Genomic DNA, 18,281 nt, shown 5'->3' on the forward strand with positions numbered 1-18,281 from the left:
AACCAATAGACCCATGCCTTCTTCTGTGCTGAAACATAGTTTTTGAGGTAACCCTCCAACCATTTGTTCACAATCTCTATTTGTCCATCTATTTGTGGGTGTTAGCTCATACTTGATGACAACTCTATCACTTCCAACCAAAATAATTCTATCCAAAAGGTGTTGAGAAATTGGTTACTTCTATGACTCACTATGTTCTGCAAAAGACCATGCAAGCAGAATATCGGAAGAAAAACTTGATAACTTGAGTTGTTTGGCATCTAGTGGAGATGGCAAAGAAATGAGCATACTGTTGAGTAACATGGATCATTTCTGCAAATGTAGAATCATTCTTAGAAGAGTCATGATTTCTCCAGTAGGGTCTTGTGGCTTTCCCAATCTACCAACAGAGTAGTACGCCTTCTTTTCCTAGTACAAACTTGCATTCACTTCACACAAGCTAGCAGAATCACCATCCTTGATCCCACTATAATGTTCTTGGATCCTTATGGCAAATAATTTGACAATAATGGTGGTCACTAGTTCAATAAATACAACTTAGGGACTTCCTTCTTGACATATGATAGGGTTGATTGGGTCTGAGTGTGTTCGTGCTATCAAATTTTTTTTCATACAGTCAGGTTACAAAGCGTATAGCAAAAAAGAGCAGATAACACACAATGGGAAGGGGTGTACTATATTGTGAGGCATGAGTGAGTGGGTGTCGTACGGAGAGGATAAGAGGGAGGGTATCCTAGAGAGAAAATGGTTGTATGGTGGTGGTGATGAGCAGTTGGGATAGGCTGTATGGTGGCCTAGTATGGTGGGTGTACGATGTGAAGTAGATAGTTGTAAGGTGGAGAGAAATTTAGATATTGCAAATTGGAATGAGGGGTTGCATATAGTGTCAATGAGTTATACGGTCATAAGAATTGCAGACAATGATGACATTCGGTGGTACTATGTTGAGGTCATATGGTGGTTATAGACTGGGTCTCAGAGCACCAAGATGAATGAGTTTGCATGCAATATTAATTAATAGAACTCTAGGTTAAATGAATACCAACAAGATGGATGCCAAATACCAATGTTGCCAACTGTAAATTTTGATTCAAACAATGATAGTGCTTCAAATGGTCAAATTCAAAACTAACAATACATAGCAAAATAAGGTGAGGGATGAATCCCACCGAAGTTGTGATTAGCCAAATAGGCAAGATATTTCACTTCCAAGGATGGCGATCAGAATAAAACTTCATATGAAATTCACAACACAATAAAACAATTCAAGTCACATGCCAAAAACATCTTGCATGCTAGTCATAAATAAATTATCAGAGGGAAATTCTAGAGATGCACAGGTGTCGATACAACAAAAAATACCTACGACCAAAAATAAAAGATGGGCCCGAGGTATACATAAATCAATCGAGACCATAAAAATACAAATAGTATAATTAATTTTATTTAATGATGAGGACATTACAAGAGATTTTCACAACTGAGTGCCCCATTAACAAATATGACTATGAAGGGGTCTTTCCATTGGGATGAGCAGGCGCAACATACCTTGGACAAGTTGAAGGAAGTCATGAGTTCCTATCCAGTTCTAGCACTACCAGAGTTCACTCGGCCCTTCATCCAGAAGTGTGACGCATTAGGAGAAAGCATTAGGGAGGTGTTTATGCATGACCGTCACTCCATTGCATTCAAGAGTCAAAAGTTCTATGGAGGAGAAGGTTTGTACTCCATCTACAACAAGGAGATGATCTCTATCATGCACATGCTGACAAAGTTTCAACAGTACCTTGTTGAAGCAAAATTTGTTGAGTGAACAGACCACAACAATCTGAGATACTTCTTGGAGAAAAGGGATTTGAACAAACGACAACAAAATTGGGTAAGAAAAATCCAAGCATTTGATTTGATATTGACTATGTGAAGGGTAAAAATAATGTGGTGGCTAATGGCTTGTCAAGAAGGCCTTCCATTTGATCTTTATCCTATGCTTCAATGGATTAGAAGGCACATTTGTTGGTCAAATATTCCAAGAACACAGTTGTGTGTGAACTTATGGATGGTCAAGTATGGGATGATAGATACAAGGTGGTTACGACCTCATTTACTACAACGGAAAACTCTATTTGGTACTCGAGTCCAAGATTAAGGAAATAATTTTTAAGGAGATGCTTGACTGACTCTTGGACAAACACCCATGATATCTGAAGAGCTACAAACAAATCCAGGAAAGATTTTCTTGGAAGGGCCTTAAGAATCATGTCCTGGAGTATGTGGGAATACTCTACTTGCCATTAGAACAAATCCAAACACACCTTACTTGTGGAATTGCTTCAATGGTTGCCAATCCTTGGTCCTAGAAGTGGGATAGCATTTGAATGGATTTCATTACCAGGTTTCACAAAGTGCAAGGAAAGGATTGCATCTTCATCATGGTAGGTCATTTCCCAAGTACGTGTTAAGGTTGTAGTTCAATTAGATTGATATGATCATGAAATTCATTATCTAGATAAATATTCTTATATATATTATCAAAGTAATAGCCTACCCTTCCGTGAACTAGGAAGGGCACATGGTTCTACGATTGCTTACATTTTATTTGTTCTAGTAGTTGCCCCCTAATCTCTACCCCCTTACCCCTACCCCTACCCCACCCCTATATTTTAAGGGTAAGGGTTAAGGCTAAGGGAAGGGCCTCCGCCGCAGTTATAATATAGTAATAATTATATATATTACTATGTTATATTTAATAATAATAATCATATATATTATTATATATAATAATTTATATATTATACATAAGGTTATTTATATTATTAATATACTATCCAAGGGGTTTAGCTTGGTTAAAGCAATGAGTTCTCATTGTGGAGACCCTAGTTCAAATCCCAAGAGGGACATCTTTGTGGAATTCTAAGTTGTGACTCTTGGTTTCCAAATGTTGTTTCTAGTGTGGTTGCTTGAAAGGAGCTTGAATAAGTTTGTAATTCTCATGTTGTTGCTTGAATGAGCACAAGATTTGTAAACGATTTAAATATATATTATTAATATACTAACTAATGATGATTAACTGTAGATACATGTCTCTTCATGAGACATGTCTCCTCTCATATTTATGTGTCCTTAAATCTGCTTTTGGAAGTTATCAATAACAATGGCCATGATTCTACATTTGCAGAAATGATCCATGTTACTCAACATGGTATCAAAGCCTAACTGATAGAGCAAATGAAGAGTGTAAAGACCACTATTCATGCACATGCCTTTATATATGAGCTTCAGGGAATAATCAACAGGCGTATGTGTTTTGCGGTGCTTGAAAGTAAAGGAACACTAATATGCAGATGAATCCAGGCCAATCAACATACAAAATGAATGGAATCATGATCACTGAACATATAAGTTAAGCGGAGAAAAATAATATAACCTGCAGGAAAGAAGCAAACACACCACGGGACAAATAAACTGTGTGGGAATGAGGATCAATCAAAAGAGAAGGAAGCGCGACATGGAGCAGGGAATTTATAAAAAGATCCATCAAGCAATAATTATCTCTGCCAGATCACAAGGGAAAGCCAGACCAAATTCATCACAGAATATATTGGAGGTAAATCAAACATGATATATAAGGAACGAATAAGTCAGGCGGCCTCACACAAGCAAGCATATAATATGAATAAACCACAGGAAACATTCAACACAGTTGGCACAGACATAAGGAAGTAAAATAAAAGTTAAAATCGATCAATCTCAAGACAACTAAGTTATCACAGAGTATTGGAAGAGAATTACAATCAGAAATATATATGCAAATCATCATTGACAAGTTAACTTGTTATTTAGAATGTCTAACACAAATTATACCGGGACCACCGAATATATCAGAAGCAAACAAACTAGCATCCAAAGACATTGGCAGGAAAATATCAATAATAAACCATTGGAGATGAAAAATGCAGACAAGAAGGAATCAGTTCAATCAGTAATTGAATCATCATCTGTCAAACACAAATAATACTAATTATACGCAAGCAGAGAGTATCTGCCAAGCAAGTGGAAACATGGACAACCAGACATCTTGAGGGCATCATAGTTGAGCAAACAAGGCGGGAGTATTGCACACATGGAGTGAACAGATACATACCAGCAGATATAAGCATACACAATAGGCATTACCAAACAAAAACAAAAATGAAATTAGGGAGAGCGCTGAGGATATGCATTTCAGTGCAGCAACATTCATTCAGATTGTAGCCATGTTCAAGTAAGGAGTTTGGGAACAAATAAATAATAAAGGATCAATGAAAGTAATATCGAATATAAATAGGTAAGATAAATGGAAACATGTCTCATAAGAGCTAGTCATGGGTGATCCGCCCTGTGTGAAAATATATATTGCACTAAACTTAATATATATCTTCTATGTTGAGAGGGGATAAAACCATAGGGAAAATTATTGCAGAGATAAGTAATTTAAAAAGAAGATGGATGACTCCATATAATTCACATTCATATGACCATGCAAGATAACTTATGAAGATTATTCATCATTATTATAATGAATTGATATGAGCACAAAATGCAATGCTTGAAGATTACATACATAGTAAACTAATAAATTTGATTAAGTCTTCCATTACATGTAGTGTTTATTACACAAAATAAAAGAACATGATCAGTCTATCTTAAGACTCAATGAGGTTAAATGAACACCTCTTTTGATTATGAAATGGATATCATTATGGCTACTGATGAGGAGGAATTAACCACTGAAGGAAGAACAGACCGATATTTGATACTGCAGAAATGAACAATGAATAGACAGCAACAACGAACAGATAAGGATGCACAGAAAGACACCAACTTGGGAAGGAGCAAAAAAATAGTAATAATGGACAAGGAAATTGTTGTAGAGAAAAAACAAACTGCAGAACTAAAGCAAAGATTGCCCATATTAAAGGAACAGTAGACAATTAAATGTTAAAACAAATACCAATAAGGAGAAAGCATTAATCACCGAAACCATAATAATAGACACAATGAGGAGAACATATCTTTGCAGCCAATAAAGTATAATAAGATAAGGGATTGGGAATTGCCAAATAAAATGTATTAGAATATATATGGCAGCCAATAACATCTAAGAGAATATATTTCATAAGTTTAGAAGAAGGAATCACCATATAAAGACTAATGAAGGTTGGAGAAGTAGCGTACGAGCTTGAACTTCTCAAGGATAGCAAGATACGTAATGTATTCCATGTTTGGTGTCTCAAAAAGGTCTTAGGAACTCCATGTGATGAGTTACACCCCTTGGATGATGAAGGTTAACTCACTCTAACATCCAAATTTATTCTAGACACCCAAGAAAAGAGAATGAGGATTAGGACAATTATTGATCTCCTAATTGTACTCGAAACTGATACCACATGGAAGAAAGAAGAAACTCTTAAATTGCTTGAGGACTAGCAAAGTCGAGACAGAAGGACGACAATGAAAATTGATTAATCTATGTATTCAGTTATGTATTAAATAATGACATTGAGCTAATATATTCTCATTATCAATGATCTTCAAATAATTGTCCATTTCTTATTCATTAAACAATCAATTAATATAATTTATTCGCTATCATTTAAGTTCAATCATTAAGTCCATGTAAGAATTAGTTTTTATTGGTAGTCTTAAAAAATACCTCATTTCATAATATTGAATATTGATACATTCTCATTTAATGTCATTGATACTCTTCCATTTACATCATTGACCACGTCAAAATGTTATTCACCATAGACCAGTCGTGTTTATGAAGAAGTGCATGATCAAATGCAATTAAAGTAATGAAAGGATCAAACAGTGGTTAAATTAATGCAATCCAATACTGATCAACTTGCAACTGCACATGAGAGGTGTTGACCGTGCAAATAGATGGGCTTTCCACAGGTCGCGTCATCAAGTGGGCCTAAGTCAAGTATTTAATAAACCTAAGGAGCAAGCGAGGGCAGCATCATATTTTTGGAGTTGAACATTAAATAGGACCACAAAAAGAAGTTGGAGTAGTCAAGCCAGTAAAAGACAAGTTACACATTCAGTTTAAAATACCTAGCAGATCGTGATTCAAAGACAACAGTACCGCAAATCATATTCTAGGAGTCATATGTTAATCAGACTGCGGATAGTGATTGGAGATTGGTGCCAAAATGAGTCCCAACTGTCAAGGAATTCGAACATATTGAAGATTGCACTTGATAGAAACCATATCAGGGAATTGGCATATCTAAATCATTAAAGAGCATGTCCCACCAAAGGAGTTCAAACATGTGGAAGGTCAGAATATTTATTACTTTCTAAAGGTATGAACATTATTTGTGAATAACTTATAAAAGAGGGATATAACATTTAAGGAATGAATATTCTATTAAGAAGGCATGAATGCTTATTTTGTGAAATAACCTTTTATGCAAGTTATATGTATAAATATGATGTATAAGAAAATCATTAATTGCTAAGATCAAGAGAGTCCCTTCGGAAAGAGAGTGATGTTAATAGCTTAAGATCAAGAGAGACCCATCTAGAAGAGAGTGATCGTAATATGATTATGAGGCCAGAATATTCCGTAGATGTTAACATATGCATATGTGACAAGGGCCTTGAATAGAGAATGTCTCTTCCAGGAATGACCTTAAATGGAGCACTTCATAGAAGATGAAGAAATAATCGGGGACCTAAAGGATCCTCAACAGGGTTCTCGATCCCGATATGGAGATGTCTTTAAGGTTAGGGTTAGGATAGAGGATAGAGTAGTGTTAAGTATGCTTTATTGTTGTATAAATACTAATTTTGGTTTTGCAAGTATTCTTATCCTAATTAGTGGGGACATTACAATGAACAGGTGGTAGGGATTGATCACATAGATGTAGAGGCAAAGGTAGTAGTGATGGCAAAGGAGGAGGCTAGAGCACAAGGAGAACTATAGTAGGACCTCGGGGAAGATTTGGATTAGTATCTAGATGTCACTAAGGTTGAGCCTGAGATACAGGTAGATATCATGGCTGCATCATTATCCATAACCTATCTTAGGTGCACATGTAGGAGGCGTGCAAGGTTGAGTAATCAGTAATATGGGCTCCTTTGAACTTTTGACTTCTAAGCTCTAGCTTTTCTTTTGGTATATCTTTTGAACTTTCAATGCCATTAATTTTTTAGACATTTGACTTTGTATATTTCTAATGTGTTATTTATTTTAACTTATTTCTTACAGCTAAACCCTAAAATTTTCATTTATATTTTTGAAAGTAAACCTGTGTATGTGTTTAAAGTACTTTCTATTTCATGAGTTTTTAAATATTTTTTATCGTTAAACGGCCGAGCCCTAGATAAGTTTTTTTAATGTATTGGAATTAATTATTATAAATGTTAAGCTCGAGTAGACACGAACCCAAGACCTCTCACATGAGAGGCTCACAAGTTATCATTGTGTTGTAGGCTCTTTCCTTATTTGATCAGATTATTGTGTCCTTAAGATTTATTTATTAAAGGATGCATGAAACAAATTTTAAATCTTAAAAGTCATTGAATTTCTTGGGTTTTTCAATTTGCCAAGTCTATGAGTTTTGACCAAGTCTACGTGCCAAGTTTGAGTTTGCGTAAAAAATCAGCTTGTGAGTCCAAGTCGTGTAACACTGCTTCTTACTAATGGAGATCTTGCAGAATTGGAGAGAGGAGCAACAAAAGAAATAGAATTATATGCAATGGAAGGAAACAAAGACATTTTTGAGAAACAATCTATCATTGTTTTGATATTGACTTACCTTCTAGTTCTAGGACTGAAACATTAAGTTGCACTTGAAGCATAAAGAGGAACATGTAGATAATATTTGGTTATTTTTTTCAGTTTGATATACATCATATTAGAATTACCTATAAATCAATGTTTCAATTGAATTTATCAATAGCTTCTAGAAAATGGTGACTAATAGGTTCTAAACTACTAACAACAGAGCATTGAAGAAAATTATTAGTGAGCGAAGACTATCTTATGGTCAGGAAGAGTCTTCTGTTTCTAAATAAGCTAAACTGTTGAAACAGTTATATATTTATGAAACGAGGTCAATCTAGTGGTTTTATATGCTGCCCATTCTAGCTATAATTTTGTATTCATGTCCCATGAAGGTAGATTTTAGAGGATATTTTGAATATTTTCCCACAAGAATGAATAATATTGCTATTTTAAAAAAAGAAAAGAAAAAAGAAACATGAAAACTGTGGAAGTATATTTCCATATCAGACATGTTCTGCTATTCAGATTCAGAGAATATACATTCTTACAGATCAGACGGTCAAGCATTATTTAAAATGTGATCTAAAATGAATATTAACATATGAAAGAGTGGGAGAAGCCATACATGAATTGTGTCTCTGATTTTTGAACTAACAGAAGCCAAGCCCCAATTGGGTGCAAGAGAGTTATAAATTGACTCCAAAGGAATACAAATGAACCGAAAGAAATGATGCGATATGATTGAGAATGTTAGGGGAAGATTTCTGTTACCAAGACAGGAGAAATATATATCCCTTCAGGTTACCTGAGATTCTTCATTTATAATAGCAGAACAAGCTATATAATATGTCATTGAAACACAATGGAAAGTTGGCAGATAATTTAGGAAATTCATGCCCAACTGAAGAAGATACTGATCTCTTATGATTTTTTGGATCCTAGGTCTTTTAATTGCTCTTGTCATTTGTTTTGCTACTTCCAAGAGTCTTTGTTGTGTTCTCTTTGACAATTAATAATGTGATTGCGTATTCAGCCTGAATTTGTGTCATTTGGGCTTCAAGCATAGACATCTTTGTAAAAAAAAAAAAGTTTTTTGACTCTTATGACATTCTTCAAGGTCACTATTCCCTGTACCCAAGTTTAAGTCCAACTGCATACGCTTTCTTTGCCATCGACCAATAGAAATATTATATCCTTTTTTTCCTCTGCTAATGTTTGTCTATGTTAAATTGTTGTTTTTGGCTTCATTTACATGAGTGATCCATTTATTTTCAGCAACAACTCATCTGTTTTATCTTGGATGCATAAATTGTAATTACAATTCTTTGAGCATTAGTTAATTTTTCATAATACTGAAATTTAATGTGTATGCCATTTCCACCCTTAAATCTACCTCTGCACATATGAAATATTATGGCAAAGCTTATTCACTATATTTTTATGTGATTGTGCAAAATATAACTATTTTTCCTTTCAACCTTGAGATATGAATTCCAATGTGTAGGATCATTTTTCTATTTAAAACCATGAAATTTTGCTATCAACGATACATTTAAAAGTACAACTGAATATGATATCAAGACTTGTCTACAGCTTGATTTTTTTGTGTTTCTTTTACATAATGCATCAGTTTTGTGTTTATTGTGTATCTTTTTCCTTTATTTCAATTAATGAACATCCTGTCTTTTTGAATTGAATTTGATTTTTTGAGCTTGTAAACTGCATTATAGTTGAATGTAAAAACTAATTTCCTTTTTGAATTCCAAGTGACTTGTAGATTAAAGAAATACATTAAATGTAAAACTAAGAATCTCTTCTTTTCTGAAAATGTAGGTGGCTTGTAGATGAAAAAAAGGTAACCATATTTGTGGAGCCAAGAGTTAAGAAGGATCTTCTTGCAGAGAGTATGGATTTTCATTTTGTACAATCCTGGGAAAAAGGTGAGTAAACATCTGAATTATATTTACTCCTGTCTCTGTTAAGATTTTCCTTATCTATGATTCTAAATAGGATAGTGTCTTCTGAATTTTTCTTGTGAGATAGTAATTGTTCTTTCCTTCTTTTGTTGGCATGTTTCTTCTTATTCCATGTCATACAGGATATTATCTTCTAACTCTGACATAGGGGCTTGTAATTTTCTATTGATAAAAATAATTTCTTTCATATCTTAAGTATGGCACATTTATTTGATTGTTGATGGTATGATAATTTGACTTTTCCATTGTAACCGAGTATGGATGGAATTACTAATCATCCATTCAATGAAGGAAATAGAGAATTGACTGACTATTATGAGTATCACTATAGATATTTGCATGTGAACTTGATTGAGGTAAAAGTTCATTACTTAGTAAGGATTTATCAATGAGGATTGACAATTTTTTAATTGATTTATCATGTGCATTCTTTGTCTTGATAAAGTTCCCTCCAACTTCAATCCACTTTCTTACTATCAATATTGTATGGTGTAATGTTCCCAATTTTAATAACATGGCCTAATTTAATTAATTAATTAAGTGGTTACAAAAATTTTAAGACAAAGAATTCTTTAATTAATTAATTTAGTTATTGAATAAAGAGGGCCAAAACAACAGTGTAATAGCTCAAATAAGATTATGTGTATGGCCTCGATATTAATAATTATAATCTCTCAGGCCTATTTTAATTTATTAATTGGTAGTCTCTTGGCCGTGTCGACATATTTTTAATTCTTTGGGAAGTTTCTCAGAGCCTTATATAAGGTCGAGTTTGGCATAGTAGTAGTTATGGTGAATTTGATGTTTTCCTATATTTATGAATTCTAGTTGGAGTTCAACACTGTTGCAATTTTGAAGGTGCAAGTTCCTCCCTCTTCTATTTTCATGTCCCCTCTTTAGCTCTGTCGAGTAGTGACATGAGAGTTAGCCTATTATCGAGTCTTGTAGGCTGGCAGTGATGCTTAAGGACTCGGTCAAGGTTTTCAATGTCCAGATTTGGTATTTCAGGCAGTAGTAGATCAGTTGAGAGCAGTCCCTTGATTTTAGGAGGAGATTCCTACCTTTTAGGAGGTTGTGACATATTCCAGAGTTGAGGTTCTATGAGATTACCCATGATCTCAATTTCAGGAGATTTGGGTGTGTTCCCTATTTTTTAGGAGTATCCCTAGATTTGAGGGTAAGACTGCCAGTTGGCCCAGGTTGTCCAACATCAATCACAGGTAGGTGACAAAACTCAGTTTCATGTTTTGGAGGTGTTTGGGTTGTTCCTTGGCTACTTGCAAAATATTTTAATATATTTAAATATTCTCCTAAGTTAGCATGTTAATAATTTAAATAAGGCTAAGTGTTTAGCCATTTTGGAGTAATAAGGAGTTTTCTGGCTCCATTTGGATCGATTTACCTATGTGTGATAGCTCGTTGGAAAGAGGTCATTCTCTACTATTTGATTATCACTTGCAAGGACTTATTTGATGCTTGGAGCTATTTGTCATTAATAAAGTAATGATTTCTCTCTATTTGGACACCTTTATTGGGGAAATAATGTTATATTATAAAGTTCGAATGAAATCCACTTTAGGTTTTGATTTGCCTTGGAAAGGGGATATGAGGAGATGGTAACCTAAAGGTGAGGATCTTTTATCATTTTGTCTACCTATTTGGGACGCCATTTCTTTGGAAGAGCATTCCTCACCTAGGACACGAACCCTAGTACTGAGAGTAGATTTGTTGGGACGTAGCCCTCAACAAGATCAAATTCAAAGGTTCTTATGCATACAATTTGATCAATATAGGGGATTGATTTCTAGTATTTCAGTCACATTTTGTAGGCAGTGGATTTTTAGGAAAGGCGACCACTTTGGTTCAGCCTGGCGATTCTTTGTAGCAGCTCACTTGGATCCCATTCTCAGCTGGCGTCAACCTTGTTCGAAGCACATCTGTATTGTTACTATTTTGAAATAGATCAGACTCTGCTAGTATGGTTTTAGAATCATTTCTAGATTAGTATGTATTGCTGCATATGATTTCTATCACTTCTATTTTATCAATTACTGTTATTTATTCATTGTAATACCTATATTCTGAAAAATACAAAAAGAAACAACATTCTTCTACAACTTCTCTCTAGCTCTGTAAGATCAAAGAAAAATCTATAGGAAAATATAATTTATATAATTAAGCATTATAGCAATAGCAGAGCAAATATCCATTTGGGATATTTCATCTATATTATAGTTCTGATAGGGAGTAACTCCTCGCCCCAGTCATCTATTGGAAATATCGCTTCAAATATTTCACTTTGTACTTCATTGTCCGATCTATCTCTATTGTATGGAAATATAATTACAAATATCTTGTTCTTGGCAATTCAATATTGTTGGTGTATATTCTGTGTTGATGATTCATTCCTATATTTGCAATAATCTTATGACATAGGAATTATCTACAATTGGATCTTTTAGTGGAAGTAACATTGTTGTACAAAATGTTTGGATGTATGTCAAAGGATGCCGAGTACCATTGATTAAGGGCTGAAGGTGTTGAAGGTACTTTTTCCTCAAGTGCTTTTCCCTCTCGGTTATTTTCCCTGGGGTGCTTCCCTGGGGTACTTCCCTTGGTTACTTTTCCCTCGTGTAGTTCCCTTAGGGACTTTTTCCTCAAGTATTTTCCCTAAGGTGCTTCCCTTGGGCACTTCCCTCAAGTGTTCCCTCGATACTTTTTACCTTAGGTACGTTTTGGGTACTTCACTCAAGTGTTTCCCTAGGTACTTTGCCATACTTCTTTCAAGTACTTGTCCTCAAGAACTTTCCTTTAGGTACTTCCCTCGGATGTTTCCCTTAGGCAATTTTCCCTCGGATCCTTCCTTTGTGTAGTTTCCTTTGTATACATCATAGTGGTATATGACGTGTCGTGGGAATGTGGGTACCGTATGGTTGGGTACATTACAGTGGTATCATAGCCAACTCCTGCCAACCTATGGAATGCTTATAGAAATTGATTGGATTAAGTCACTGAAGAAAATCAAGGAGGATCAGATTGACGGTGGATAGCAAACAAACATATCTTTCAAGAACTACATAGACCTAAGGTTGAGCAACTGATCCTCCAAAGTTGATAGGACTTGCAACATCAATCTCAATTGAGTGATCGATAGTGAGGTTCTTAGCATCGTGAGCCCTACAAAGAATGAAGTTATGCCTATGGAGAACAAAGTTATGCCTACACTACAGCCATAGGAGGATTTGGACAACAAATAGTTAGGAATTGTCCTTTGAAATATAATGTCTAAATTTTCAAAAAGGCAAAGAATACACTTGCACAAATTTCGTTGAACTAGCACCCAACGATGAGCCTGATGGAAATGTTATTTCTATCATTGATCCTATGAATGAGAAGGCTCAATGTGTGGATGATGATCTTCACAGAGATGCTACCAATAATATATAGTAGACAGACATCTCTCAAGGACTATATAGACCTGAGGTTGAGGTACTCATCCTTCGAAGTTGATAAGATTTGCAACATCAATCTCAATCAGGTGATTGATAGTAAGGTTCTCAACATCGTGAGGCCTGGAAAGAACGAAGTTATGCCTATGAAGAACGGAGTTATGCCTGCACTACAGCCACAGGAGTATTGGGACAAGAAAGAGTTAGGAATTCTCCTTTAAAATTTAATGCGTCCAAATTTTCAAAAAGGTGAAGAATATCCCTCCACAAATTTTGTCGAACTAGCACCCAACGATGAGTTTGATGGAAATGTCGGTTTTGTCACTGATCCTACGAATGAGTAGACACAATGTGTGGATGATCATCTTCATGGAGATGCTACCACTAATTTCTTGTAGAAGAAACTACAGATGGTTGTCTACGGAGTTTATCCATTGGTTGTGCATGAGGCATGTATGACTCCAACCTCTACATGTGAGGGACTTCCTCTCAAGAAAAACTAGATCTACTTGAGCATGAGATTCCTAAAAAGATTAATAGCATGAAAGATTTGAATCTGAACACTGATGTGTTTGATGATTGGCTTCAGTGGGAACCTAACTTTGAACACAAAAACATTTATATCATAGTGGAGCAAATGAATTTTGACAACAATCTACTCATCTTGCCTACATCCTATTATATGCATGTGATCATGTTGCAGCATGGAGATTTCGATGGATATAGCTTCCATCATCTAGTTTGGTTTGGGATCCTAGAGCTTCATAGTGAAGCGAATTGCTTGAGGGCAAGAAATCTCTAGGCAGCTAGGTTTTATAACGTCCTTAATTTTAATAAAATTAATTAAATTACTTAATTAGGTGGTCCCAATTTCTTTTTCTAAAAAGGATGTCTTTAATTATTTAATTTAGTTATAAAACAAAGAGGACTAAAATAATAATATAATAGTTAAAAATCAACAAACCTAGGATGAAATCAAAACCAAAATCAAACAAAACAAAAAAGAAATATCAAAAAAGGAGTTGAAGGTTGCCAAATATCGAGTACTTGCAGCAGCGGAGGAAAAACCAATCTTCACAAGAAAGACGAAAAACTCACAGATACCTTTTAAAAATAGCATCACTAGGACATAATCCTAGGACAATTCAAAAGATAACTGATTGCTTTCGCAGAAAATAAATTTGAATGCCAAACTTAGAGAATTCGACTACAAATTAATGAGAAATTGCATAGTGTTGACAAATTTTGTGAATTTAAAATTGAGGACAATTGGCTCTATGTAGCATGCTAAAACTTCTTACTAAATTATTGAAGTGGAAATATCTAAAAATAACATTTCTTTCCAAGGTAACATGAAAGCCAATCATAACAACCTATGCACAGTTATCTTTCCATTTCTATTTATATGTAATCAAGTAAGGAAATAACTAATTTAACTGCTTCTAATCCAATAAAGAGAACCTAACCATATCATCTAACCATTATACATAACTAAAAATGCAGAACATAAATATAAAGTAAAGTACTTGAATTTCAGATGTTTTGCGAATAGACTTTGTCCTTGAGTTGTGCAAGCCTTGGCTACCAGAGGAGAGAAGCATTGCCATGGGTTTAACCTCCCAACTACAGACCCTTATGTATCCCCACACAATCTCTACTGAGACATGCCCTCCCTACCATGGGAATTAGGCTTGGCGCACCACTATCTAGCCACTGAGCATCCTGGTGTCAGAGCGTTTGCTAAACAACCAACTAGGCTTAGGATATCTTTCGTACACCTATCTACTAACTATTAGCACCCCAACCTCTAGTGATCATAGTAGCAAGCATGCCACTAACCTACCTTGGCCAATGATTTGTGAGGGCACTATGTACTCGATCATCCACCGCTCAACTTGACAACAAGACTACATTAAGGACTATCATGAGTTGACATGGGTTTTCAAACAAATCATAATTACTTGCTTGAGTTACTGATGGTTCTTTTCTTTTTATCATGCAGGAATAAACCATAGTTCAATAGTTGCCATTCTACACCCTTCATCTCAACCATGATGGTCTTCCTAGATGATTCACTAGGTGGATGTATGAACACTTGTAATCACAACCAATGTATATGTTGAACTAGCCTTGGCATTTATAAAAGAAGTATGAATGTTAAAGCATTTATATGCACAAACAATACATCTACCATTCTGGTGTTGACATAATAAAAGATGGTTGAATGTTAAGGCATTTATGTGCACAACCAATACAACTACCACTCTAGCGTTGTCATAATAAAAGGTAGCTGAATGTTAAAGCATTTGTATGCACAACCAATACACCTTCCATTATGGCGTCGGTATTATAAAATGGTGATTGAATTTTAAAGCAATTTCTATTCCCGATTCGTTCTTATCTCACGAAATATATATTCAAATATCCTTGTATAAGTTGCACTCCAGTATTCATGATCTTGGAGAGAATCTCTTAATGATAAAATGCCATAGTTCCAGATCATTCTTACGATGTATGCATAAATAAAGGAATCTGGTTCATATCATGATCGATTCTAATCAATATTTCATAAGCGGTTTTAATTATACCTCATTATATCATTTGAAAATATAAGCATAAGCTAACAGTGATGATACATGATCTGAATGGTGGTCGTTCTTGCAGGGCCTAAATGTAATAACCCCAACCAATTATAACTTCGTCAAACACCAAATTCTTTTATAATTCAGTTGTTTGACAATTCGTCAAACAATTTGCAAGCAAGTTTTGATACCACTGTAATAACCCCAACTAGTTATAACTTCAACAAACACCAAACTCTTTTATAATTCAGTTGTTTGACATTTCGTTAAGCAAGCTTTGATACCACTGTAATGAGCCTTGCTGGCTTTCAAACAATTTGTGATGAAGAATTGATTCCTTTTTTTGTTTTTAATGTTTTGCAATTTTGGATACAACAATATAGCAGCAAAATAGAAGATATTGCAATAATAATTTGAACTCAAATATTTGGAAATTATATAGGGAATATACAATTCAAAATTCCAGATTTTAATACCAATTTAGATACTGAGTATTTTCACAAAATATCAACATCTCAGTTGATAAAATATCCCCTATTATCTAAATCAACAATACCCAGAAAAATTAGAAGTTACAGTCCATGAACTTACATATAGACATGCTTTGAAAACCCTCTGAAATGAAGACTAGCAGCAGCAAAAGAATTCTCCAACAAAAAAATGGAACTGTAGATATGTTGCTCCCAAAGTGCAGATAGAAAATAATGCCCAACAACAGATATAAACGGTGCCCAACCAACTCCAAATTAACCAGCACACAATTTGATATAGCAGTTCCAGCAAATGCCTCCACAAATTCCAAAACAATCTCCTGCAGCAAGAAAAATTGAACTTCTCCTTAGCAATAGTTAATACAATAGGAGAGACAGACAATTGTATACCTCAGCATAATTGCAAATGCAATCTTCAAAATGAAAACTTAGAATTGAATCTACAATACTTCAATTGTAGATCCCAAACCCTTATATTTCAACAAGGGCACAAAAATCAGAATTTCAAAACTATTACAAAGACAACAAAGAAAGATAAGATAAATAATTGGATGCTTTTCTCATAAAATTTCCTCATATATATAATTTCCAAATGGCATTAGTTTCCCAAAAGAACTCCACTTAAGAAGCTTCTGTTGACATTATGGTCATGTTTTTTTATTAGCGACTCACACTTAGTCAATTGGTTAAACAGCTACCGAACTTATCTTGTAGTTTGTTGTGTTAACCGAGTAATCTAGGTTCTACCGAGTTCTACAGTTGCTACCGAGTTTCAGAATCAGTATCTATCGAGTTGATCAATGATAGTGCAAACCGAGCTTCACAGTTGTTACCGAGTTGCACAGTGTCAACTGTGGTCTCCAGTGTCTACAAAGCTCGCAATGTTAGTGTTGATCAAGCCATTGAGTGTCAACCAAGTGATTCAGTTTATATACCGAGTTTCGCAGTGTTCACCGAGTCACCAGTGCTAACCAAGTTCAGACTACTTTGAAGTCAGTAGTGTTGTCCTACATTTTATCACCACCAAATGTAGGTAACAGTACGAAACTTTTTCAAGCTTAGTTTCGCAATTTTCTGAGTTTAGTTCGTTATTTAATTAGTTAGTATTGATCAACCAATTAGTATCAATTGATATAATGAATCATTTTACTGAAGGCCTTTGTCAAGTCATTTTTGTTTGGTTTTTTGTCGAGCCTTTGCTTGATTTTTGAAGCCTTCACAGTCCTTTCTTTGTTTTTGAGTTTGTGTTTTCTTGTTTTTAGTTTTTTGGATTTGCTTATATCATGCCTTCCATTTTCCCCTTCGATTCGGTCTAACCTAGAGGTCAATCGGAGTTGTCAGTCAAGAGATATGGTTATTTTAGTGCCTCAAAAGTGGACATTTTAGGTGCAACAACACGAATTAAAAAAAATCATGTTAAATTTTCATTTTGACATTCACTTTTTCAAAATATAACATTTTACTCACTTTTTGTTATGTTTTTAAGTTACTTTATCTTTTAATTTATAACTTAAAATGACTATAGTGCACTTTATGTTATAATTTTAAGTTGAGTTACTTTTTAATTTTTAATTTTAAAATCAAATACTTATTTAAATGTCACTTTAAACTAATGTTTATGTGTTATATTGAATAATATGATGCATAAATTTTATTTTTGACCCATATTGATGACATTTTTATAAATTTAAGTGAAATATATAACTTAAATGCCTCAAAGTGGACTTTTTATGTGCAAATACATGTAAAAATCTATGAAAAGTGGAAACCTTTCATGTTATTGCATATAAAAACTCATTCTGAGGATACTTTTCATGTCATTACATCAAAAACTTGTAAAAGTGGACCTTTTTGATGCAATGATACGAAAAGTAGAGTTTTTGTAAGTGACCCTTAAAGGTCCGATTTTGCTTATCAACTCATTTTAAAATATGCAATGCACTTCAAAAAGTGAGATTATGCATAAAGACATATTTTAAAACATGTAGTAGACTCCAAAAGGTCCA

General features: G+C 34.4%; 1 protein-coding gene across 3 annotated transcripts in view; it reads left to right on the forward strand.

Annotated features, from left to right (window-relative positions):
- LOC149565216 (putative NAD kinase 1) overlaps positions 1-18,281 on the forward strand; it is a 361,956-nt gene that overhangs the window by 210,002 nt on the left and 133,673 nt on the right. For all 3 annotated transcript variants that reach the window (XM_089818767.1, XM_089818768.1, XM_089818769.1), the window contains exon 7: positions 9,611-9,717. In XM_089818767.1, coding sequence (XP_089674893.1) covers positions 9,611-9,717 — 107 coding nt within the window. The remainder of the gene's footprint in view (positions 1-9,610; positions 9,718-18,281) is intronic.

The sequence above is a fragment of the Cupressus sempervirens genome, chromosome 3 (assembly GCF_028749045.1).
Source record: "Cupressus sempervirens isolate cs-2001-9-10 chromosome 3, ASM2874904v1, whole genome shotgun sequence".
NCBI classification, from domain to species: Eukaryota; Viridiplantae; Streptophyta; class Pinopsida; order Cupressales; family Cupressaceae; genus Cupressus; species Cupressus sempervirens.